The sequence below is a fragment of the Molossus molossus genome, unplaced genomic scaffold (genome assembly GCF_014108415.1).
Source record: "Molossus molossus isolate mMolMol1 unplaced genomic scaffold, mMolMol1.p scaffold_m16_p_7, whole genome shotgun sequence".
Classification (NCBI taxonomy): domain Eukaryota; kingdom Metazoa; phylum Chordata; class Mammalia; order Chiroptera; family Molossidae; genus Molossus; species Molossus molossus.
Window position 1 is genome coordinate 111387823 of NW_023425401.1, and position 23797 is coordinate 111411619.

General features: G+C 61.7%; 1 protein-coding gene across 2 annotated transcripts; it reads right to left on the bottom strand.

The window, feature by feature from the left end:
- Positions 1 to 13930: 13930 nt before the first annotated feature.
- On the bottom strand, positions 13931 to 22961 carry SHH (sonic hedgehog signaling molecule). Of its 2 annotated transcripts, XM_036247380.1 has the most exons (4): positions 22653 to 22961; positions 17434 to 17695; positions 14101 to 14718; positions 13931 to 14028 (listed from the first exon to the last, which is right to left on the bottom strand). In XM_036247380.1, the coding sequence occupies exons 1-4, from the start codon at positions 22959 to 22961 to the stop codon at positions 13931 to 13933; spliced, it is 1287 nt and encodes a 428-aa protein (XP_036103273.1). The 2 variants fall into 2 exon arrangements, with proteins under 2 accessions (XP_036103273.1, XP_036103272.1); XM_036247379.1 differs by having other exon boundaries at positions 13931 to 14718.
- Between the last annotated feature and the right edge of the window lie 836 nt (positions 22962 to 23797).

Consider the following 23797-nt stretch of genomic DNA (forward strand, 5'->3'; position numbering starts at 1 on the left):
GCCTTTGGGCACCAAGCGTGACGTGGGTGCCAGGATGTGCGTGTCGACCTGCGCACACAGGCTTTCCTGAGTCCCGTCCTGAAGGACTGGCCCTCGGGAGGGCCTTCCCTACAGCCCTGCGAGCACGCTCGGTGCCGTGCCGCTGGTGCCCGCCTGGCCGGGGCCTGCAGCCGGCCGGGCCTGGCACAGTGGTTTCCTGCAGGGAGCGGCGGGAGGGAGGAAGCGGACTTAGGAAGCATTACCTGTCCTGGGGCGCTTCTCTCAGGGAAGCCAGACTCGGTAGCTGAGCCCTCGGAAGATCTGTTGCAACCATTATCTCTGTTCTTTACCGTGCATTCAGTGCAGACGCAGGCACACGTGACATGCTGTGTAAGCTGGACCTTCTAGATTAAAGTGCTATTGGAAATGCTTCAGCTCAGCAGCACCTCAGCTGTTCGCTAGTTCTTTTGTGTTGTCTCATCGAGTTTAATGGACACAGCTCCATGATTGTTGCCGTGTTCGTGTGTACGTTCGACTTTTATAAAGATGGGAGTGAGCCAATGCCTTCGTCCTGACCTGTGCATTATTTGTTCACAGCCCCGGGGCCTAGAGCCCGTGGACAGCGGTGTGTCGGAGGCGGACGGCGACCATGTGGGCCGTCCCTCTCCGCGCCCCCTTGTATTGAGTCTGCGCTGTAACAAGCTCGCCCAGCCGCCTGTCTGAGCATGAGCTTGCGCTGTCGGTCTGTTAGCTCGCATCTGGTCCTTTTCCCTGATAAATGTCGAGGGTCCCCGTTTCTGGACAGGCAGCACCCTAAGTGGGTTGCCTGCGGCCTCACCGCTGAGGGGTGGGGGGGTGGGAGGGGAGGAGTGGGCTCCATGAACAGAAGGTCTTCTAATTCGGGTCGTCCATGGTCTGTAAAGGTCCTGAGAAACATTGTGCGTGCTCGCTGTTCTGTAGCGTTTCTGAACTGTGACAGACTTGGGTCCTGCACCAGGCCCTTCTTCCCAAACAGCGTGTTGCTTAATTCCGCCAACAGGACTGTGCTGCTGGGAGGAGGGGGAGGTGTGGGGTGCAGGGCCGGAGGAAGGGGAGCCGCGGGAGAGGGCGGCCTGCAGAATGAGCAGCTGTAGGACCTCGTCCTGGCCCGTCTCCTGGCACCGCCCGGGAGCAGGCTGTCCCCGAGGGGCGCGTGGGAGTGGGCACACGGGGCCTTGGTAGGTGTGCGCTGGGGCTCTGCTGGGGGGGGGCGCCCGTCAGGAGGGCCCGGCGGCTCTGGGGCAGGAGTGAGACCCGCTCGCAGAGCTGCTCCGGGCCGTTGTCACGTCTTCTTTTGGCTTCCAGTATTCTGTCCACTGTCGCTTTGTCTGTTTGCCCGAAGGTAAGCTGGGCGCCCGCAGACCGCTGGGCTGATGGACCCGCTGAGGACAGTTAGGGCTGGAGCGGGGGCAGCGTGCGGCGGGTCCCCCCTCTCAGGCAGGGCCCCTGTTTGTTGTTTGCTGGGAGCGGGAGGAAGCACCCAGCTGTTGTTCCTCACAGACGGCTCAGGAGGCGATCGGAAAGGGCTCCGCTGACAGGGAGGAGCGAGGTGAGATGGGGCGCGGGGACCCCAGGAGGGAAGCACAGGGTCCGACCAGTTAGGGTGAGTTTAGATTTTTTTAGCATTTGATTTAATGAGCATTTCAATGAACCTTTTCAACTATTTTTAAAACGTGTGAATGAAGTATTATCTTGGACATTCTTAGATAAGAATTCTCCAAAGGCGTGTAGCCTCGATTCACTATTGAATCCTAAGGATTTTCGTGTAAGGTCTTTGAACCTACGTGATGTCCAGCGCACAGTGCCGAGCTCTGTGCGCGGCAGAGCGCATCCCGCCGATCCACATTGGATCCAGGTGTACTCCCGCGACGTGCGGAGGGGGCTGCCGGCCGTCCTCCCCGGGCCGTTGGTCGGGCCCCAGTGAGACGGGCAGCTGGCCGGGTGCCCAGGGCGACGGCCACGTGGCCTCGGCCCCTTGACTAGTTTCAGGAGCTACGTAGACAGTGCAGGCCCTTAGTGACGGAGCACGATGCAGTGTAGCCTGAGTGTGTTCCACGGGGTGGACAGATGTGCTGTTTCTTATGTTCTGTGTTTAGGGGTTCACTACACTGTAGAAAGCTGGCCCAGCACCTCAGCACGGCTGCCTCACACACTGCTTTCCCGTTGCAGGCGTGCCCGGGGTGCTGCTCGGCATCCTGCAGGCGTGTCCGCGCGGACACGTCGGGTTCACGCGCGCACACGCTGTGACGGAAGAGCAGATGGCGCGTGGCTCTGTAACCTGCTTTGCTTCCACAGGCAGAGCCCAGACCTCTCCTCCGTGAGGATTGTAACCCGAGGCTTTAATTCTCCGCTGTTCAGTTTCAGGTTCAGCGACAGCAAAGCCCAGACCTGGTGTTCTCATTGCTGCTGCTGCTGCTGCTGCTCAGGTTCCGGGCCAGGTCCTAGGCCTCCTGGCTCCGGCCTCCTCTGGACTCTCCCTGCACCCCGCCCCGCCCCCGCCCTCTCCTGCTGCGCCTCCCGTCCTGGGTCCTGGCCTCGGCCCCCTGCACCTTGCTGACACCTTTGCTTCGACAGGTTCTTACTCCTGACTTGCTCCTCCAGGTCTCTGATTGGAGAGAATAACACTCGGACTCTGTTCCTTTGCAGCGCGGAGGCAGCACCCGCAGCCAAGGGCGGCGTCACTAACCCTGTTTTGCCCTCTCCTTTGCAGGACGGCTTTTGCATGAGTTCATGTTAGTGGGCACGGCCTGGGCCTGGGCCGCGCCCTCGGGCTGGCCGGCCCTCCTAGCCTAGTGCGCCGGCGGGTGTGGGCGGCCACACCGAGCCTGGAGCGTGGTGCAGCGAGCGCTCTGGGCCAGCTGACTGCTTCCTTCCTCTGGGTGGCTCCTTCCTGTGCCCTGCCGTCCCCGGCACCGCGCCCCTGCGGCCTGGCGCTGCCTGTCGCGTCCCGCTCCCCTGGTCCGGCGCGGACAGCCTCTCGGGAGTGGGTGTGGAGCAGTAGAGACGCTGGAATGTATTGTTGTCATCTGTGTGACTCCATGCTGAACTGTGTTCGGAACTGTTGTCATTTGAAAGATGTATCAATAAAGTACTTTGACGTTTCCGCTTCTGTTCTGTAGCTTTCACTTCGTCTGGCCGCTCGGATCCGGCCCGGCCGCCTCTACCCTGTGCACAGACAGCACGGCCACTGTCCTCAGAGGACGGCCTGGAGACAGGTCTCTGAGTGACGGGCCCTGAAGGTCAGGGTGAGCTGGCCTCCATCCGCACTGCAGGGTCTGTGTGAGTCCGACAGACCCGCCGACGGCATCACAGTGCATTGTGTTTTGGTGGAACTGAGGAGTTGTGTGTTTTCTGTTTTTTTAATCCTCACTTGAGGATGTTTTTTTTCTATTTATTTTCAGATAGAGTGGGAAGGGGGAAAGAGGGACACATCGACTGGCTGCCTCCCGCACAACCCTGACCAGGGCTGGGGACGAACCGAAACCAAGGCATGTGCCCCTGACCAGAATTGAACCACGACTCTGGTCCACGGGCCGACACTCAGCCAAGGCATCTTCCTACTTTTTTTTTGCATTTATCTTCAGATAGAGCAGGAAGGAGAGAGGGAGGAAAAGGGAGAAACATCAACATGAGAGAGAGAGAGAGAGAGAGACATCGGTTGGTTGCCACCCACACAACCCCAACCAGGGCCGGGGACAAATTGCAACCGAGGTACGTGCCCTTAGCAGGAACCGAACCCGGGTCTCTCCGGACCGCAGGCCGTTGCTCTAACCGCTGAGCCAAACTGGCCAGGACTTTCTACATTTTTTTAAGTGTCACACGCCATCTTCACAGTTTTCCAAAGGAAGTCCACACCCCAGCACTAACCCTGACCAAGATGGAGGGAGGAGGGGTCAGCGGCCATGTGCCGGCGCCCGGTCTCCTGCACCCGAGGGCAACAGGATCAGTTTAGGTTGCTGCAGATGGCTCACAGTTGATAACCTATTTTGAAAATAAGGTGTTTTAAAAACAGCACTCCAGGAAATATTGTTAAAGGAAACATGCAAGAAACTAGGCGTGTTTGCACACGCACACAGACACGTGCACACACGCCCCGTGTGGTGACAGGTGCACACGCTGGTGGGGCCCTGTGTCGGCCTCTGCAGTGGGACTCGGGGGTCTCTGGTTCACCTTTCTGGCCTGGGAAAGGGGCTTGTCCTGGGAGGAGGACAGGAGCGGAGTGGGAACACGGGCCTCCGTGCTGCCTGTGGGCGCGAGTCCTTGTCCCTGGAGCTGGGGGGCGCGGGGCTCGTGGACTGAGGTCTGCCCTCCCGGGATGAGAGGACCCCGGTTACCCCCTTAGGGTTGCGTGTCATGAGGGTGCTGCTCAAGTCGACGGTCACCTCTGTCAGGCTGAGGCCGGGTCCCTCCGCACTGCGCCCCCCGCATGTGGTCCTGTCATTCTGGGGGGACGCACGGGTGGGGCCGATGGGCCCGGCACCCTCCAGACCCCCCGCTGCTTCCCTGACAGAAGCGGCAGGAAGGCCTCCCTGGCCGCCCAGTGCCGAGGGTGAGAAGCACATGCCCTGTTCGATTCTCAGGGGAGTCCCTTGTGACCCCTGCCTGAGGAGGGACTCAGACCTGAGCCCGGCGGGCATCGCTGGGTGCTGACCACATGCTGAGCTGTGTCCAGACCTGTGCCTGGTGCGGGGCAGGTCCGGGACCCAGACCAGGCGGGGTGAGAGCAGAGGTGCAGGGAGACACCCACGAACATGGAGGGAGGTGGGCACCAGTGAGGTTCCGGGCTGCGCCCCCCCCAGCCAAGTGCCTGCACCTGGGGTCCCCCGCACTGCCGGGCCTCGCCCAGCCCCTGGCCCGACGTACCTGGCTTGAGAGGCCCGCTGGCTCTGCCTCCTGCCCAGCTCCTGGGACCCAGCACCGTGGGGAGGCCCCTGTCCACGCTGCTTCCCGAGAGCCCAGGTCCTGGAAGATCCAGAGGCTAACCGCCCAGAACACGCCCTGTGGTCATCCACCAGGGTCCTCTCCAGCCAGTCACTGCCCTCCCGCCACGTTCTCCCCGGTGGCTGACCAGCTCATCTGTTCTCCACCGCTCCTGTCCTCCAGGTCACTTCTGCCGTCATTGGAGGCAGGCCACACCCAGCCCGTGGGCCCTGTCAGGACCTGGGGGCGGGGGGGGGGGGGCGGAGTCCTCGCACTGTGTCCTCCGACCCCAAAGCCTCGGCTGTCTGCACAGTGGCCACGACGTGGGACGGAGCGCGGGGTGTCGCTGCTGATTTGTAAAGTCTCAGGAAGGTGCAGTGAGTCCTGAGTTTCGAAAGCCACCCCCTAGTTGAAAATACAAAATCGCCTCAAGTGATTCCCAGGAGACTGTCCCGGGCGCACACCCTCTCCCCGACTTCTCGGAGCTACTTCCTCTGTCCTCTGCTTTCGGGGAGGTCCTGAGTGCCCTTCCTTTGCGGGCTTATCTGCTGTGTCTGCTCCCCGAGGGGCCCAGCCGCGGCCCCTCGCTTTCCCGTGAACACCAGGGCCCCTCCTCTCGTCCCCAGAAAGGGCCCCCCAGCAGTGGGGGGAGAGCCCTGGGGGTCGGAGCTGCCCGGCAGGTGGTGCTGACCGCAGGGACACCACCTCCCTGGGGATGGGCGGCCGGGCCCAAGCAGGCCGCTAGGTGGCGCTCCCATCCTGCCGGCACCGCCGCTCCGCTGCTCGCTCCGCAGCTCAGTCTTCTGGGCTCCCAGGTGCCCTTCCTGCAGCAACAGGCACAGCGGACGGGGCGAGAGGGCCCGTGGACCCCGATTTCTCGAGGCCACTGGTCAGACAAGCTGGAGACTCCGCTGAGCCCTCCTTCCACGTGGGGAGCAGACGTGGCTGGTCGGGATGTGGCCGGTCCCCTGCAGAGGTGAGACCAGGGCCGGCTCTTCCCAGGAGTTGCTCCACCATGAGGATATTGGGGGACGCCTTTTGGTCACTGGCTTTGAGTCTGGAAAGGCGAGTCTCCTCAGCTCATGGACACCCCGCCACCCGTTTCGTCCCGGACCTCACCAGGTGCCGGACCCCCGACCCTCAGAGGATGAGACGTACCCCGTCCCACACCTTCCCGAAGCAGTCTGCGGGGGGTCCTGAGGCGGCGGGCCATCAGCATCTCGGTGGCTGTCCCAGATTCGGGTGACCGAGGGCACCAGGGTGGAGAAATGAAACAAAGTGAAGGAAAACGCTCCTTATGTGATTTTAGATGCAAATATTTCACTTTTGCTGCAGCCTACTGAGCTGTCCCGGCATCGAGGTCACTAAGTTCACCCAGAGTCACTGTGAAGGGGTCAGTGCGCATCCTGCCCAGCTTTCTAAGGAATGCATAGGTTTATGTATACCACATGCATGAACACACATGAGCACACACAGACACATGTGTGTGCATACACGAACACACCTGAACATTGCAACCACACATAAACACGTGTGAGCACGCATGAACAGACCTGAACATGCAACCACACATAAATGCAAACACGTGTGTGCACACATGAGCATGCAAACACACGCAAACCTGGATACACAAACACGTGAACACGAACACACATGCACATGCGCGAACGCACAAATAACAGGTGCACACGTGCAGAAACATGCACACATGAACATGCAAACACACGTGGACACAAATGTGCACATTCATACAAGCACACATGCACGCACGCACACAAATGGGACCCAACTGTATGAAATGATTTGGAACCAGCTTTTCCCGTGTAGTAATGTGTTGTGAATATTTGCCCGTGAGGCTGTTCTGTTCTGTGTTGTCTTACACAGCTCAGTGGCATTCGCTGGACGACGCACCATAGTTGGCTCAACTAATTCCTTCGAGTCGGGCAAGGAGGCCGCTACCCAGATGGGTGCTACTGTAAAGCCCCCGGGAAACCCGTGAATCCAAGGTCACGTTTTTGGTCCCACTCTAAGAAAGTGGGCTTGCGAATCCGTGGATTAATAAAGTCCCAAGGCTTGGATAGCTTATTGCCCAGTTGTGAGAGAAGGTCCGATTCATTTCCACCCCATGTACCCCCATTTCTCAGCCCAGGCTCACCCAATAGGACCAAGTTCTAGACTGTCCCCCGTCATTCTGAAGAACTCAGCTGCCTGTTGGGGGACGCTCCAGCTTGGGGGAAAGACCAGGCACCCCGGTGAAGTGCGAGGGTCCCTGGGGAGAGAGGAGGCAGCCAGTGTGCCCATGCCGTGTGGGGCTGGACTCCTGCCTTCTGTTGGGGTGAGAACACACCGTGAGTTCCAACGCGGGGCTTTCGAACCCGGCTCCTTCCTGTGGAAGGCAGGCCCCGTCAGAATCGCTGCTGGGGGAGGGGGAGGGGCTCGCCCTCTGTCGCCCACGTGTGATGATGGGCTTCCCGCTCTGTGCCGAGGAGCATGAAGCAGGCTGTGGGTTCCTCACGGTTTCTGGGCGCCTGGCACAGGCTTGTAAGTCCCTAATGGGGACCTGTGGACCCAAACCGAAGCCCACCCAGCTGACAGCCCAGAATCCTCGACTCCAGACTCCTGTTCCCCGACTCGCCAGGATGTGGAGCCAGCCCCTTGCCCGCACCCCTCAGCTGTTTGCCCCCGGAAACGGAACAGCACCCTGGGCCTCACCACAGTTGCCTCCCCTCCAGCACCCCAGGACCCCACCCACCTGTCCGGAGGGTCCCCCCGTCCCAGCCCCTCGTATTCTCTGAGAAGACGCGGCATTAAGAGGTGGCGTGTGTGGTCACCCCCCGGGCACAGCATTCAGTCTGGCTGGACCTCGGGGTACACTGGTCTGGCAGCGCTGCTGAGGAGGGAGAGCCTGCCACCCGGCCACAGTCCTGCGTCCACCCGTAGGGCCCGCACACCCGACACACACTATCCAGATGTCCCCGTGAACGGGGGAACGGACGTCAGGGGCCAGCCAGGGAGGCCTCCCCAGGTCCCCCAGAGCCGGGGCCTCTGAGAGCGGGTGACCTGCCGGAGCGGGGGGGTGTGACTAGGGGTGCCGACTGAGGCATGCCAGCCGGGTCACCAGGCCTGCTGGTTGGAGGGTCCCCCTGGGGCCGCCCCCTGCTTGCCCCAGAGAGCGGGGGCTGCTCGCCTTTGCATGTGCCACTCATAGGCCACAAATGTATTTTTAGCTTCATTCCCCTGACCCGAAAAAGCACGTTTTTGACGGAACCCCTAGACTTTAGGATCGACACCCAGCACTGCCTATAAATAACTCAGGGCCCGGCTGGGGAGGCAGGTGTATGGCCCGGTGGTGTCGGGACCCGCGGGGGGCTGCACGGACTCGTTTGAATTAAATTACAGAACCTGGAAGACACGGAATCAGGCCGGGCTGGCCCTGGACACCGAGCCTACGGGCCTCGCTCTGCGGGCCGCAGCCCCAGGCCTGCAGGTGGCAGTGGACCGTGGCCCCACCGTCCAGCAGAGCGTTGGCCCTGTCCTGCCGCCACCTGGTTTTCCCAAGGCGGCCATCGTGTAACCCTCCTGTTCTTGACCACTGGCATCTAAAAACACAGTCGCCTAACGCAGCCGGAGCCAGGCCTGGTGCCGGAGGGGGCTGCATGGCTGGGCGTGGCCCCTGGGGCCAGAGGGTGGGGACGGGCGGCACTGCCCACTCCAGCTGCCCCATCGGACCTCCAGCGCTGTTGTCTGCGGGAGGACCCTGCTGTCACTTGCTCTCCCGTCTCCGAGGCACTTCTGATGTCCATTTCTATCAGCTCCCAGCCGTAGCCAGGCAGGCCCCCAGCGGATGGGCCCAGGTGTCGTCCAGGGCGCGCCTGCGCTGTCCCGCCGAGACCACCAGAGGGCGCTCGGACTCCACTCAGAGGTGTGAGTCCCCGCCGGCTTGGTGACGCTGAACTGCCCAGAGCTTCGGTGCAGAGGGGACCTGGGGGTGAGCCTGGGGCCCTGCCCAGGGTCCCAGGTCTCCCCCAACCCAGCCCTCCACTCCCAGCCGCCTCTCATGCCTGGTGCTTACCCTGCCCTGGGCTGGGGAACCTCAGAGACCTTGGACCTGCCTATTGGCGGGGGAGGGGGCGAGGGGAGGGGTGTATGGCCGCATCTTCCCGGAGGTTCCTGCAGCCTCCTGCCTGCTTTCCTGGCCTGCCTTGTGCACCTCAGGAGGGCCTGGCGGCAGAGAAGGAGCCTGTGTTCTCAGGGGACCCCCAGCGAGTGGGCTGGAGAACGTGGGGTGAAGCTGTGCAGGAGGCCCTGCAGCACTCGGAGAGCAGCAGCCCCCGCAGGGCCTGTGGGGCACCGGGCTTCCGGGACGTGGGACTTGGGGGCACAGGCGCAGGCAGCCAGGCCGAGGCCCACTGGCCCCTCAGAGCCCCAGGCTGGACACAGGACTCGCCTTCCACATCCCGCCAGTCAGTCAGAAGGGCCAGCGGCGAACCTCGGGTCCGCGGCCGCTCCACCCCGGCCCTGTCCGCTGTGTGGGTGCCGGCGCCTCGGGGCTCTCTCTGAAAGGGCAGGGATCCCTCGCCCCACTTCTCACTGGGCTGCTGCTCTGCGGGGTGCTTGGGTGGTCCAGCCTGAAGCCAGGGAGCCGGGCACAGCCTGGCCGGAGGGCGTCAGCCGGTTCAGATGACCGGCCAGCCGGGCCTCCCTCTGGAAGGCACGGGTTGTTTTGCTGCCTCAGGCTGCAGGGCTCAGGAGGGAACCCTGCTTCTTTCCTGGGGCCCAGAGGAGGGTCCCCCCCGATGAAGGTCGGTGTCCAGGGCAAAGGGACACAGGATTCCACCAGGAGCCACGTTCTGTGGTTTGAGGGATTTCTCCTCGGATTTTTTGACATAATGTTGCTTCTAACTGATCTTCACTTTTCAGGTTTCTGAACCCTACTGAGACCAGTCTCCCCCTTCCGGGGGCCTGGCTGCCCGCCCCCGAGAGCCAGGGTCGCCGCCAAGACCGCACATGTCCCGCGGGCTTCCCCCAGCTCTGTGTCGCGGGGCCCAGCGCCCCTTTCCGTAGTGAGATGTGACTTGCAAGGGGTCCTTCTAATTTGGGAACATCCAGCCTGAACAGAAAAGGAGGGTTCTCTCCAAACGCAGGCAGTTTTCACAGGGTCGGGGTGACAGGTGGAGAGGCACCTTCTAACTGCAGGCCGCCCGGCGGGAGCCCTGCCTACAGGTGGTTCTTCCCGGCCCGGCTCCCTCTGGTTCACCTGCTCCACGCCCAGGTCCAAGGGGCTGCCCCCGCGGCTTCCCGGCTGTTACCCCCACCGCCTGGCCTCTACCCCACCGCCCCCCTGGTTTGGGTGCGAGATCCACACTGGGGGGGGGGCTTTTTCTGCAAAGACCCAGGTAGTGCATATTTCAGGCGTGCAGGCTGTGGTTTTGGGGTGAGGTCTCTGGCACACCTGCTCGGCCCGGCCGGGGGGGCTCGGAGGTGCTCCTGGAGCCCGTGCTCTGAGGGCGGTGTTGATGGACACGCAATGTCCGAGGCACCTACTCGCGTGGAGTGAAATGTTACTTTTTTTTTTTTTTTTGTTAGCACTGTTTAGCAAAATATTTTTTCTTTATTGACTTTAGAGAGAGAGAGATGGAAACATCGATGAGAGAGAACATCGACTGGCCGCCTCCTGCATGCCCCCCACTGGGGATCGGGCCCACAACCTGGGCATGTGCCCTGACCGGGAATCGAACCGGCGACCTCTTGGTGCAGGGTCGATGCTCAGCCACTGAGCCACACCAGCCGGGCAAAATATTATTTTTATTCTGTAGACGCCCTCCCCCATTTAAGAAGGTAGAAAGTAGTCCGAGCTGGGGGCCGCATCTGTCCTCGGACACACCCCCATCAGGGGACCTGGGAGAAGTCGAGGCTCACAAGAGGTTTGTGACTTGCTGGTGTGAAGTCACTTAACAGCCACCTTCCTGGGCCTCCCTCCCCAGCGGGCTGGGTTGTCCCCACCCCCCCCCTCCAACGCAAACAGCGGACGGGCTGCTGCTTTGAGTCACGGGAAACCCACAGCCCACTTTGGTGTTTTCTTGCCGAATCTGGTGCCCAACTGGCCTTCTTTGCACGCTAGCCCAACATTTCCCACCGCGCTGTGAGCCCGCAGCCCCGGGGCCCTGCTCCCGCCTGACCGACCCTCGACCCTCCACTGAGGCAGGGTCGGCTGCCGTCTCAATGAGGCTGCCCGTTCACACCTCCAGGAAGGCCCGTGAGGTGTGGGGTAGGGATCCTGCCACGGAACAGACACCGCAGAAAGTTTCCGTAACGTCTTTAATTATTCAGACAACAGAGCACGAGAGTAACAGTGTCGAGGACATTCTGGTAGCGAGTTTGACGGGCGGAGACGGGCGGGCGCACACTGCGGACTCGCGGCCGTCCACCCCGACGGTGGCCCAGTGGCCCCCTCGTGCCCTGGGTTCGGCTTCTCTCCGTGGTGGCTCCCTTTGTTGCCCGTGGAAAGAGAATTCTTAGTGTAAATCTTGGGAAGTGGGACAGAGGGCACTGGGTAAGGAAACAGTGTGATTCGGAGACCGCGCCCGGCCCGGAGCGGGGCCGCCCAGAGCGGGCAGCCCGGACTGCTGCTGGCACAGTCAGCTTTGGGCCTCGCCAGGTCCCGAGCGATGGGGCTGCGGCAGAGGGACTCAGGCCGCTCCCCACAGCCCGAGATGCCGGTGTGGCCACGGTGCCCGGCCACTGTCCACCAGCTTACACACAGACTGACGGCCTACAGGGCAGAAGGCACCTAATGCCACTGGGTTGTGCACCTTGAACCTGCTGACCACCTACAGGCCAGAAAAATACCTTTTCCAGAGAAACCAAGGCCCACTCCTTCCCAGAGGCCTGGCCATGGGGGCCTGCAGAGGGCTGGCTCCGGCGTGCCCGCTGGGCCTCCTGCCCCAGCGCCATGCACACGGGCCCCTGCCCCAGGGAGGAGCCACACCATGCCAGGCTCTCAGAGCAGAAGCCAGGGAATACAGGCCTAGCGGCTGCTCCAGGCCTGCCCCTGTGGGACGGAGGCCTGCCCACAGCCGTCAAGTCAGTTCTGCCCCTGTCCAGACCAGCCTGCAGACCAGCCCCCCCCCCTGCCCCCCCCAAGTCCAGCCTGCTTAGACACTGGGGCCCGAGTCACACCAATGGCAGAGCCCCTCTGGGCTGAACGTCAGGCATGGAGGGCCTCCTGCCCCAGACCCACTGGCACAGGGCACCCTCCACAGGGTGCCCACTAAGGGAGAGCTGTGCCCCAGGGACAAAGTCCACGCCCAACACCCACTCCAGACAGACACGTTGGACTTGGAGACACCAGTGTGGCCCAAGGATCCAGGCACCCTGAGCCCCCAGAGGCTGTGGATTCGGGGGGGCAGCCTGAAGAAAAGATTCCAACAGGATCGACATCATGTGCTTTCCTCGGGGACCCTCCGTAAAGGGCCCCCAGGACTTCAGAAAGCAGCTGAGACCTCCCTACAGGGCCAGGAACACAGCATTGCAGCCCCGGGCAGCCAAGCCCAGGGGCCGAGGTCTTCCCGCAGTCACGGGAGCCGAGTCCGTTCTGGCTGACTGCCTCAGGACCACCTCCGCCAGGCCTCCACGTTAGGCTGTGCTAGGTGGGGGGGGGGGGGGACCCAGCCGTGCACCCCCAACCTTTGGAGCGTTGGAAGACAGTCACACAATAAATACAAACAGAGCTGAGGTTAGCCCAGTGATGAAGGTCAACGCACGAGTTGATCTGAGGTCACAGGATAAGCGACGCATCTGGACACGATGCTGGGGACCGAGGAAGCCAAACCCGGAGGCCAGAAAGGAAGAGAGAGAGAGGGCCATGACAGGAACTCTCAGTTATTACATACTGTCCAGGCTGCACGTGGCACGTTTTATTTCTATAAAACTATTACAAAATATTCAAAAATACAGTTTAGTAAATTTACAGCAGTCATTCTCCATTTATTAATGCAAAACCATCCTCGCTTCTCTCTGTACAAACTGCAGGCTCCATCCGCATGGGCTCATTGCTATGTGCGCTTTTTAAAAAATAGCATTTTCTCATAAATTCTTTGAAGTTAAAAATAACAGAGATCTTCCAGTTTGTCCAAATTAAAAAAAAAAAAAAAAAAAAAGGAAGAAGAAGAAGAAGAAGAAAGAAAACGTGTGTGAGAGAGTGTCACAGTCTTACAGTCTTGACTTCCGAGAATGTGGCCACAGTTTGCAAAGCAACTATGCACACAGTCAGCCATGAAGGTACCAGAGAGACGGCGGTGACGGTGGGAATTAGTTAAATTAAAAATAATATATTTTTCATATTTTACACTATTTCAAAAATGAAATGTAATTCAGTTAAGTATTGATCTCTCAAAAAATCTAATTTACAATTCTGTGTATAAAAATATACTTTGTGGCCCCCCCGCGGAGCGAGTCTGGGTTCACGCTGCTGAGAAGCCCCAGCGGCTGGGGGGTGGGGAGCACGGAGCTTTGCTTTCTGAACGCCAGGACGAGGGACAATGTAGAAAAATAGACTCTGAGCAGGTCGATTGGCCTCACAAAATAATCTTTTCCCCTGTGAGGACAGTCCACGTGACAATAATAAATTATCCAAGAAACAAACGATTCACGGCTCTTGAAGGTCCGGTTCATATTATTTAAAACATCTATTCATACCAAACAAATAAATAGCCATGAGAGGTGAAAAAAAAAAAAACCAAAATAAAACAATAACCAAAAAAAAAAAAAAAAATTCCAAAAAATATATATGAACTAAACGCGACGCCAGAACTTCCCGGGGTCTTGGTTTCCTTATAGTCTACTTTGGGTTCGCCTACTTTATTATTATTATTATTATTATTTATTTATTATTATAATTAACGTCTCATTCCGTGCGCTTTTTCCGTGTGTCTTTTGCTGTATCTTGCTGTTGCCCCACCCCCACCCCCCTCCCCGCCCCCCCCTCCGGACTTCAGCTGGACTTGACGGCCATGCCCAGCGGGTGCAGGGCCTCGCCGTCCAACAGCCAGGTGCCTATTTGGTAGAGCAGCTGCGAGTACCAGTGGATGCCTGCGGCACCTGGCGCGTCCGCTGCCCCTGGCGCACCTGGCGCGGGCTGGGGGACGCGGCCGCCGCCCCCACCGTCGCCGTCCCCGCTGCGGTCCGTGCTCACGGGCGACAGCGCGGCCAGCAGCGCGTGCGCCAGGCGGAAGGGCGCGAAGGCCCGGTGCGCCCAGCTGTGCTCCTCGATGACCGCGTAGCACGACGCCAGCACCCGGTTGATGAGGATGGTGCCCTGCGCAGTGAGCGGCGCGTACGCGCCCGTGGCCTCCTCGCGCAAGGTCACGCTGTGCACGGCGGCTGGCAGGAGCCGGCGGTCCCCGCCACGCTCGGCCACCACGTACACCCGCTGGCCGGGCCGCACGCGACTGGCGAAGAGCGCCCTGCGCCCCGGCGCGCCCCCGGGCGGTCGCCCTGCGCCCGAGTCGTTGCGCGGCGCGACGAAGAGCAGGTGCGCGGCGGTGAGCAGTAGGCGCTCGCGTGGCTCCCGCGTCTCGATCACGTAGAAAACCTTCTTGGCGCCAGCGTCGCGGTCCAGGAAAGTGAGGAAGTCGCTGTAGAGCAGCCGGCCCTGGTCGTCGGCCGCCAGCACGCGGTCCCCGGGGCGCAGATCCTTCACCAGTTTGGTGCCGCCCTGCTCCAGGTGCACCGTGGCGGAGCCCGGGAAGCAGCCGCCCGATTTGGCCGCCACCGAGTTCTCTGCGGGGAAGAGTGAGAGAAGAGCGGACAGGATGGTGAGTCCCGACACGCAGGCACGCGGGGGAGGAGGGCGCACGCTGGGTGTCTCACGCGCCCAGACCGGGAAGCGCGCGGCTCCGGGAGCGGAGGCAGGGCCGGTGCAGCGCAGACCTCGCTCCCCAAGCCCCGCCGCCTGGGCGACAAACTTCAGATGCAGACACATTCCTGAAGGACTCTTTCAGGACGGGACTGGCTGTGATAACGGTGGGCAGGCTGTGCTCCTTTCTCCTCCTTCCTCCCACCCCACCCTGCTCAGCACACACCCAACGTCGACACGAATTCAGAAGGTATTTGCTCTGCACTTGGATTCCTCAGGGAGCCTCCTTGAGCTCACCCGGGCGCCGGGGCGCTCCCGCCTTCCTTCCCGCCCCCGCGCGGGGCGCAGCGCCCCCTCGAGCGCTCCAGCACCCCGCCACACAGTGGGGACCCTCGCCGCCCGCCCCCAGCGCTCCGCCGGGGCCTCGGTGTCGGGAGACGAGGGGCGGGGGTGAAAATAGCTCTAGTAGTTGTAGCAACTGGACAAACATTCCAGACAACTGGCGGAGGTGTGAAAACCCGGGGCTGGTGTGGATTTTCCAATTAAAATCCAATAAAGGGGCCAGCATTGTCACTGCGACGGCTGAGCTAAAAGGGAGACATTCTCGGAAGAGGGGACACTTCCATTGCTCCCGTCCCCTCGGGGCTCCCGCTGCCCCCGCCCTATTTGCTCAGGTGCAACCCCCGCCCCCCGCGGTTCACACGCGGGCTCTCCAGAAGCCCGGGTCTCACAAACCCTATTTGCACAGCTAGGCCTCTCTTCCAAGCTCTCAAGATGTGTATTTGAATTTTAAATGGCGGGGCCTGCTGGTGCGCTGGAAGCCCCGGGTTCTCAAGGCCCCTTGACGACGCGCTTTTTCGAGCCCTCGGTCGCTCTCTGAGGCTCACTGTCCCGAGGACAATGATCGGAGCGGCCGGCGCGCAGGGGGCCGGGAGGAGGGGCGCGGAGGCCCCGTCTTCTTTGCATTCCAATCTCTGGGATCATGCTTTTTGCAAATAGAGATCGCGAGAAAGAATCTTCCTGCCGGAATTACAGAGGGTTTTTAATCTTCTCATCGGTTTCTCCGGCATGAAGTGCGGGCCTGGCCCTTGGAGGCCCGCATAGCCCCCCGGAATGCGGCCCTGGGCGCAGGCGAGCCCGAGTCGTCGAGTCGCACGACCCTGCTTGACACGCAGCGCGCTGCACCCCGGCCCGTGTGCGCAGAATGCCAATGAGCAGCTCTGCGCGCCGGGGTCTGCTCCCCAGCCGGGTCCTGGGGCCGGATTACCGCTGCTCATTTTCGAGGAGGCCTCTAGGGACCCCCACCCCCGGTCAGGAGCACCCCCGCTAGGGGGACCCTGCGGACAGGGGTGGTCCCAGAGGGGGCCGTGCGCGTGCTGGGGCGCAGCCTCGAGGTCCCGCGAAGGGAGAGAGGCGGGGGGGGGGCAGGGGAGCGGCGGGAGAAAATAACCGGCAGAAGGTTCCCCCACGGAGCCCCGCGAAGTGGGGGTGCTGCCTGTTATTCACCCTTGCGGCTAAGACCCCTTTCCCGCCGTCCCTGATACTCCTTTGCTCTGTGTTGTGACAAGAAGCCACTATTTCCCTCACCTACCAAGTGTGTCTTGACACTTTAAAAGTGTTTTTCTACTCACATCTGCTATTAAAATACAGTTTAGGAGACAAACAGGCCAAGCTGGGGGGGAGGGCGCGGGGGAGACACAGTTCCTCCGGAATTCAGTGTGAACTGTTTTGCTAAATGCGCCAACTTATGCTGAGATGTAGACAAGGCTCCAACAGTCGCCAAGTCGGGATGTTCGCGCGTGTGGGCGGAAAGTCTTCCCTTCCGAGCGACTCCTCGCAGCGACCACGTGTGGCGGTGCAGGCCCGGGAAGCAGCTCCAGGCGGGATGGCCCCGCCGTCGCCACTCGCGTCCCCGCCCGCCTGCGCGCAGGGCAGCCCAGCGGGCTCCTAACGAGCAGGACCGGGCTTCTGGGCTTGCGGGGACCAGATGTTGGAAGCGGTGACTGCTGGTTTATTACCTCCCACCAGGCCTCTCCCCAAAGGCTTAGCAAGTGAGTTAAGTTCATTTAGAATCCACAGGCGCTCGCGGGAGGGGGGAGGACAGGGGCTTACACCCCAGACACAACCTCCTCTCCCGGGAGGGGGGCGACAGGGTGGGTGGGGCAGTTGATTCTAAGGCCTAAAAGAGGAAGGATGAGCCCAGGCCTGGCTGACCACTCAGGCCTGCGGTGTCTCACCTGCCCCCCCCCCATCTTTCTTCCCTGTCTCCGCCACCTTCAGTGGGGGCTCCGGAAACAGGAGTGGGGACAGCTCAGGAAGCCATGTGTCCTGTGCATCAGGGGTCAGAGGACCTCAGGCCTTTGTAGCCTTAAGAGTGTGTGTGTGTGGGGGGGGGCAATTCCTGGCTGGGGCTGAGCCTCGTAGGGTATATACCCACATACCCATGGCAGAAACAGCCCAATGCCAGTTCCCTCCCTTCGCTGACCCTCATGCCCCCTCCCCATTTTTTTTTTTTTTTTTTTTGCTTTGCCTTGAATCAGGCCGTGGGGCTCACAGGTGACATCTTGTGGGCAGATCCGGAGCTGGTGGAGGGTGTCTGTGGTTGGCACCGGGGCCGTGGGGAGGCTGGGGTCGCTCACCTGCTTTCACGGAGCAGTGGATGTGGGCTTTGGACTCGTAGTACACCCAGTCGAAGCCAGCCTCCACGGCCAGGCGCGCCAGCATGCCGTACTTGCTGCGGTCCCGGTCCGACGTGGTGATGTCCACGGCGCGGCCCTCGTAGTGCAGGGACTCCTCGGAGTGGTGGCCGTCCTCGTCCCAGCCCTCAGTCACCCGCAGCTTCACTCCTGGCCACTGGTTCATCACCGAGATGGCCAGAGCGTTCAACTTGTCTTTACACCTCTGCAGAGAGAAGGGAGACGTCAGTGTCCAGCCCCCAGCTGTCCTCGGGCTCTGTCTAGTCCTCGGGGACCAGGGCTCTGCGGAGAAGAGAGGGCCCGGTCAGCTCAGGAGAGGTAGCATTTGGCTGAGGGGGTGGGGTGCGGGTGGGGGGCTCTGCCGGAAGCGCTCCTCTTAGATGTCAGCTGAGGGCCTGTCTCCAAATCCTGACTAGCGGAGCTCCTACCACGGCCTGCGGAGCAGAGGACACGTTTCGGGAACAAGTGGACTGGGTGTGTTCAGACAAAGGCTGGAGAACCCACCAGGGGTACCCTTAACCATGCTCAGCCTTCCCCAAGGTGCCCCCCCACCCCACAGCCACCCCCTGCTGTGGCCCCATTTCTCTGCCTGTGTGGGCCTCGCCCTGCTCCCTGGGCACACTCCCTCACCTGGAGGCAGAGGAAGGCCCAAGGTGCGACTTGGCAAAAACGAAGCAAAACGCAGTCTGCTTCTCCGAGGGCTCGGAAACCTGGCCTTATCTGCGGACCCTCCCTCTGCCCTGCGCCTATCTGGGGTGAGGATTAAGCCACAGGCAGAGAGGGAGTTGGGGAGCAGATAGGGAGTGGAGGGCGGGAGGGCCCAGCGAAAGGCCGCCAGGTGAGTTACAGTTCTCAGTGCGCCCGGCCGGACGACAAACAGTCTTTATCTGGACAGTCACATTCCTTTGCCCCGTGGGACTCTTTCTCCAGGCTTTTCTGTGGTCTGATTGTGTCTCTTGTTTTCCTTAACCTAGTCCCTTCCCCCTCTTGTTTTCTTGGCCCCGGCGCAGAATGGTGTCCGGCAAGTTTGAAGAGCAAACTTCAGAGGTGGAGGGAGGGGGTGGGGCAGGAGGGTGGGGGATGGGAGGCAGAAGGACTGAGGCCTGGGAGCCCTTGCCTGGGGGCTCTCCCTTTAGGCACTGCCCTTTGCCTCCCCGCACCCACCACGCACACGAGGACACTGCCTGTGTGTCAGGACACAGGTAGGCAGGACGCCCGCCCGGTGCGTGGAGCTGGGGTCTGGGGACATCCCCGCAGAGGCCTGAGTCCCAGACAAGGACGCAATAAAACAGCCGAAGCCAGCGTGTGCCTTTGTGTGGCTGCGCACTCACTGGGGGCTTCTCATTCTGCGGGTGGGGTCTGGGATTTCAAAGAAGGGCAATGACGAAGTCCTGACAGGGGCATCCCGGAGAGAGGCAGGCTCCTGGGGAGGCAGGCGACAGGTTCAAGTTGATGTCTGCAGAAGGCAGGGCCGGTCTCCTTCAGGCGGGCGGGGGCTGGCTCGGGAGCCCCGTTCCGCGGCTGGAAAGACCGCCCCATCTGAGACCCTAATAACCGCACCGGGACTCGTTTCCTAGGGGATGGGGGAGGGGCGCCCGCGCAGAAGGGGTGTGACAGATTGCGCAACAGGAAAAGCCCTGTGTATTTGGCAGCAATAAAACGCAGTAATATGGTTGTAGAGTTAAACATACAAATGGGGGGGCAGGGGGGGGCGGCCCTGGTAACAGGTTAGCGCTTGCAGGTTTCGGGGCCTGACAGCCGTTTTCTTTAAAAAAAAAAAAAAAAAGTCGGAAGGGCAGAGTCTGCGTGAGATCATCTTGAGGACTGAACGCGTTTTACATGAAAATCAATCAGTAAACTAGGGTCAGTTAAGAGCCGGGATGTGGAGCCCGCGGCGCAGGCGCACACCAGCGACACGCACACTCATACACCGGGGTCCCGAGCCCCCATCCCACCCCAGCTCCGGTCTCCGGGGGGCACACGAAGCTTTCTACAGCGCACCCCCAGGCGGCTGGTGGGGGCGGGGAAGGATGAGGAGGACACAGGACCACCCCTGCGCCCCGAGCTGCGCCACTTGGACCAGAGGTGAAGGACCCAGGCGAGGACGCAGGCCGAGGCAGGCCCGAGTCGGCTACCCGGCCCCCCGCGCCCCCCGCGCCCCCGGCACCCCCGGCGCGGCCTCGGCCCGCGGCAGCAAGGACGTGCTGCCTTCAGGCGGAGCGATCTTCACGGCCAAAGCCGGGAAGCCCAGGCCGGTCATCAATTCACCGGGTAGGGTGCCGCGAGTCAGGCCCGATTCTGTGCAGCCACTGTGAAGCCCAGCGGGGCCGCCGGCCGCTTTGTGTCGCCGAGGCCGAGCGGTCCCCCACGCCTGAGCTCCCGCCACCTCCCCGTCTGCGCAGCCGCCGCGCGCCCGGCGCTGGAGAGGGACTGTCGCCGCCGGTGGCAGCCGGGCTGCCCCAGCTTGGGGGAGGGGTGCCCCAACTTCAAAAGAGACCCCCCCCGTCCCTACACACACCGCCCCCCGCTCCTCCCCCACTCCGGAAAACCAGACCCCTCCCGTCAAATCAGGAAAACCCTCCTCAAACCCGCTGAGTGCGGTGCCCCTGGGCCGCCACGCACCCAGAGATCTACTCAACGTGGCGTCTCAGGCCGATGCCCCCCGGCCCCCAGGCCCAGCCCCTCGCGGCCCCCTGCCCCCGCGGAGCCCCGACCGCTGGACCGCCTGGCACCCGCGGCCTGCAGGGACAGGGTGTCTGTCTGCGCTCTCCCTCGCCGAGTTAATATTAACCAGGAGCTCATGCGTTCCAGAACTGCTCTCAAAGTTCCACTGGGGACGATCTTGCCATGGTTGAGGGACTTGGGTGGCAGTCACATTAGAGGGACAGAGACGCACCGAGTCGCGGAGGGACGGCGCGACAGGGGAGGAGGGACACGCACCTGAGAACAGAATCCAGGTGGTTCTCTTAAGTGAGGGGCCAGCGGGTGCGCAGGTTCCCCAAGGAGCCCTAAGCTCCTCTGGCCTGGGAGACAGTCCGGGTTTCACCCCTTCACCCCGACCCTACCCCTCACCACCCATGTCCTCTGCCTCCCCCCCAGCCCTGCCCCGCCCCCCCGCCCCCCCCAGCTCGTGGAATCCGAGCAAAAGGAAGGACAGGAAGGGATAAACCAAGGGCACCTTCCAGGCCGCCCCCCAGCTATCCATGATTGCGGGGGATATTTGCGGGGTCCGTGATACAATCCGGTCCTGGCTCTCCCCACCCACCCTTACGGTGGCTGCCCCTCCCCCGTCCTTTTGTGCTGGGAACGGGAAAAGCCACTGCCCAAGGAAAAAAAGTATTTGTTTTCGTTTCTTCGTCTGAGGGAAGTCGACAGAAGGTCAGAAGTTCAAATGCTGCGAGCGCGCGCCGCGGAGAGAGTGGCGGGGCGCGGGGCCACTGGGCCATGGGTCCCGGCGCGGCGCCGAGGCCGGGGAGGCCGGGCGGCAGCAGAGCCGGCGCTGCGCCCTGGCCCTGGCCTCCCCGCCCTCGACCCCGGCCGTCGGGGCCCTGTTCTTAGCGGGGACCGTGCGGCGCAGGGCGCGTGGAGGGGCGGCCGCAGCCCGCCCCGTGCGCTGAAACCCGAGCCGCGGGATCGATCACCCCGCAGTAAGTGGAGTCAACGAGCGCCTGGGTGCGCGCCTCGCCTCGCGCTGCTGGGCGGCCAGGCCGGGCCCCTCTCCCGAGGTCGCCACCGCGCACACGGGGCGAGCGCCGACCCCTCCCGCTCGGGAACCTGCGGTGTCCCCGCCTCCAGCCTGCTCCAGCCTGGCCTCCCCGCTCTCCGGCTCCGAGGGACCCCGAGAGGGTCACCTCCCTCTGGCGGGAGCAGGGTGACCCGGGGTCGGGGTCCCGGACGAGCTGGAGAAGTCCCCGCCGCCGGTCGCCTGCAGGGCGCCCCAGGCCTGCGCAGAGTTAACCGCGGCTCGCGCTGCTCCAGGCACTGGCGCGTGCGGCCACACTCGCGGTCCGGATTTAAGGTGGTCGGAGCAGATGAGACAGAGCAAGGGAGAAGGACCCTCTGGTCCGCTCCCTCCTCCCCAGGCTCCCCGGCCGCGCGCGTCCCTTCTCGGCGGGCAGCGAGGCCGGCTCGGGCTGGGCACTGAGGGCCTGGTGGCGTCTCCGCCTTGCCCCCCCACCCCCTGCACTCGCGCCCCTTCAGCGCCGCTCCGTCAGCGGCGGTGCGCTCCTAGCCCTAAAGGTAGGACTCGAATATTTTAATAGGGCAATAAAAAGGATGTTGACCTATATTTGCCAGGAAATCCATTTCTAGCTTCAGTTATACGTGCGCGGAGTTTCAGACAGCCCGCCCCGGGCGGGGAGCCTGGGAGCCGAGGTCTCCAGCGGCTGCGGGGAGGGAGAGAGGGCGCCGGCTTGCTGCGGTTCGTCTCTCCGGCCCCCTCCGCGGGTGCCGAGGCAGGCAGGTTGAAAACGGGACGGATGCAATGCCAGGAGGTTCTAAGTCCCTCCCCTCAGGTACCCGGCCCGGAGAATGTAAGCGCATCCTTAAAGAAATATCGATACATTCACACTCTGATGAGCACAACTGCCACCGCGGGGTCGCAGTGGCGCTCTGTGCCACCGCCAGGGACTAGTCTGGCGTTTTAGAGCCCGTGGCTTGGGTCAGAACCACCTCCAGGCTTTTCCGACTCAGGGTCTCTGGTGGGGGCAGCGGGGTGGGGGCGGAAGCCTGGGAGGTCAAGGTCTCCTGCTGGGGGCTAGCCTGTGGGTGACCTGGACGCCACTCCGTGGTTATGGGGATTGCTGCCCTCCCTCTGTCTCCACTCCAAACTTGGAAAGGACAGCCGCCCCCAAAGTGAAGGTCTCCCCAAGTTACAAGCCAGAGCTGAGGCAGGAGGGGAAGGCCATCCCGGCTGGAGAAATAAAATCAGGGCCGTGCATGGACCACATCTCCTGTGGGCTTCCCCGCCCCCACCCTGAACTTCTTAGCTGGACCCTTCACCTGCACTCTCTCCAGGAAGAGGCAGGTAGGCCGGTGGGTGGGAAAGGCCACTGCGAAATCACCTTTCCATCTGCCCCAGAGCAAACACTCTGCCTGGAACCGCCTGCTTTCACAGAAGCCCCTGGAAAGCGACACATTCCACGCCCGGTGCTGGTTTCTACCTGAGTCATCAGCCGGTCCGCTCCCGTGTTCTCCTCATCCTTAAATATTATGTCGGGGTTGTAATTGGGCGTGAGTTCCTTAAATCGCTCCGAGTTTCTGGAGATCTTCCCTTCGTACCTTCCGCTGGCCCCTAGGGTCTTCTCGGCCACGTTGGGGATGAACTGCTTATAGGCTAAAGGGGTCAGCTTTTTGGGGTGCCGCCTCTTCCCAAATCCCCTGCCGGGTCCGCACGCCAGCCCCGAGCACATCAGCAGCGAGGAGACCAGCACCACCAGCAGACACCTCGCCAGCAGCAGCATCTCGTCCATGGAACCCAGTGACTTCAGCGCCGTCCCCGCGCGGGTCTGTGTGCGCCAGTGAGCGTGCGGGTGTGTGCCTGTGCGCTCTCCCTTCCTCGCTCGGCTGGCTGGCTGCTGGCTCCCTCGCTCGCCCTCTGCCTCGCTCTTTCTCTTTCTATAGCACCCTGCCCAACGCTGGTGCGGGGGACTCGCGGCCGATCCCCACCCAGACGGGGGCTGGAGCGGCAGGCTGCTGGTCGCTGATAACAGAGCACATCGGAGTTGGGGCGGGAGACAGCAATCAAAAGACAAAAAGAGTCTGATTTTAAATGGTAGCAAGCCTGGAGAGCTTGTGAGAGAGGCTGTCTTCAGTACGATATTATAGCTGGCAGGGGCGTATCTGATTGGCCAAAGCAGCTCGGCTCCTCTTCTGATGTTAACCCTAAAAAAGACTAGAATTTTTTTTTCCGTTGCCGCTGTTGCTTTATTTTCACCTGAAGGCTTTGAGTTAAAAGGGGAAATACAACCTCGGCTAAGACAAGGGTGGGTGTGAGGGAGGCCACCCGCTGCTTAGGGTGACAGCGGCTACCCCCTGCCTTCTGCATATCCCCGTGTTCCCCCTTCACTTTCTCCAGAATGGTAGGTGCTTCAGTTAAAACCAACTTAAGTTTTTAAAGGACAGTCGAGAGGCCCCCCCCATGCAGCTCCGATCATCAAACGGAGTGTTCTCGCCAGTGTTTGAGGGGCAGCACTGCCCAGGTCTGATTTAAATGTTTTTTTTTTCAGAGACTTTATCCCGAAGTCTAGGTCTGCCTGTCTTTGAAAGACAGGGTCTGTGCATTTTCCTGAATATTCAACATCCTTGG

Coding starts and splice junctions, on each gene's coding strand:
- SHH (XM_036247379.1), bottom strand. CDS start 22,961: ATGGACGAGATGCTGCTGCTGGCGAGGTGTCTGCTGGTGGTGCTGGTC. Junction 17,696..22,652: donor CGGACCGGCTGATGACTCAG/GTAGAAACCAGC, acceptor TTCTCTCTGCAG/AGGTGTAAAGACAAGTTGAA. Junction 14,719..17,433: donor CCACTGCTCCGTGAAAGCAG/GTGAGCGACCCC, acceptor TCTTCCCCGCAG/AGAACTCGGTGGCGGCCAAA.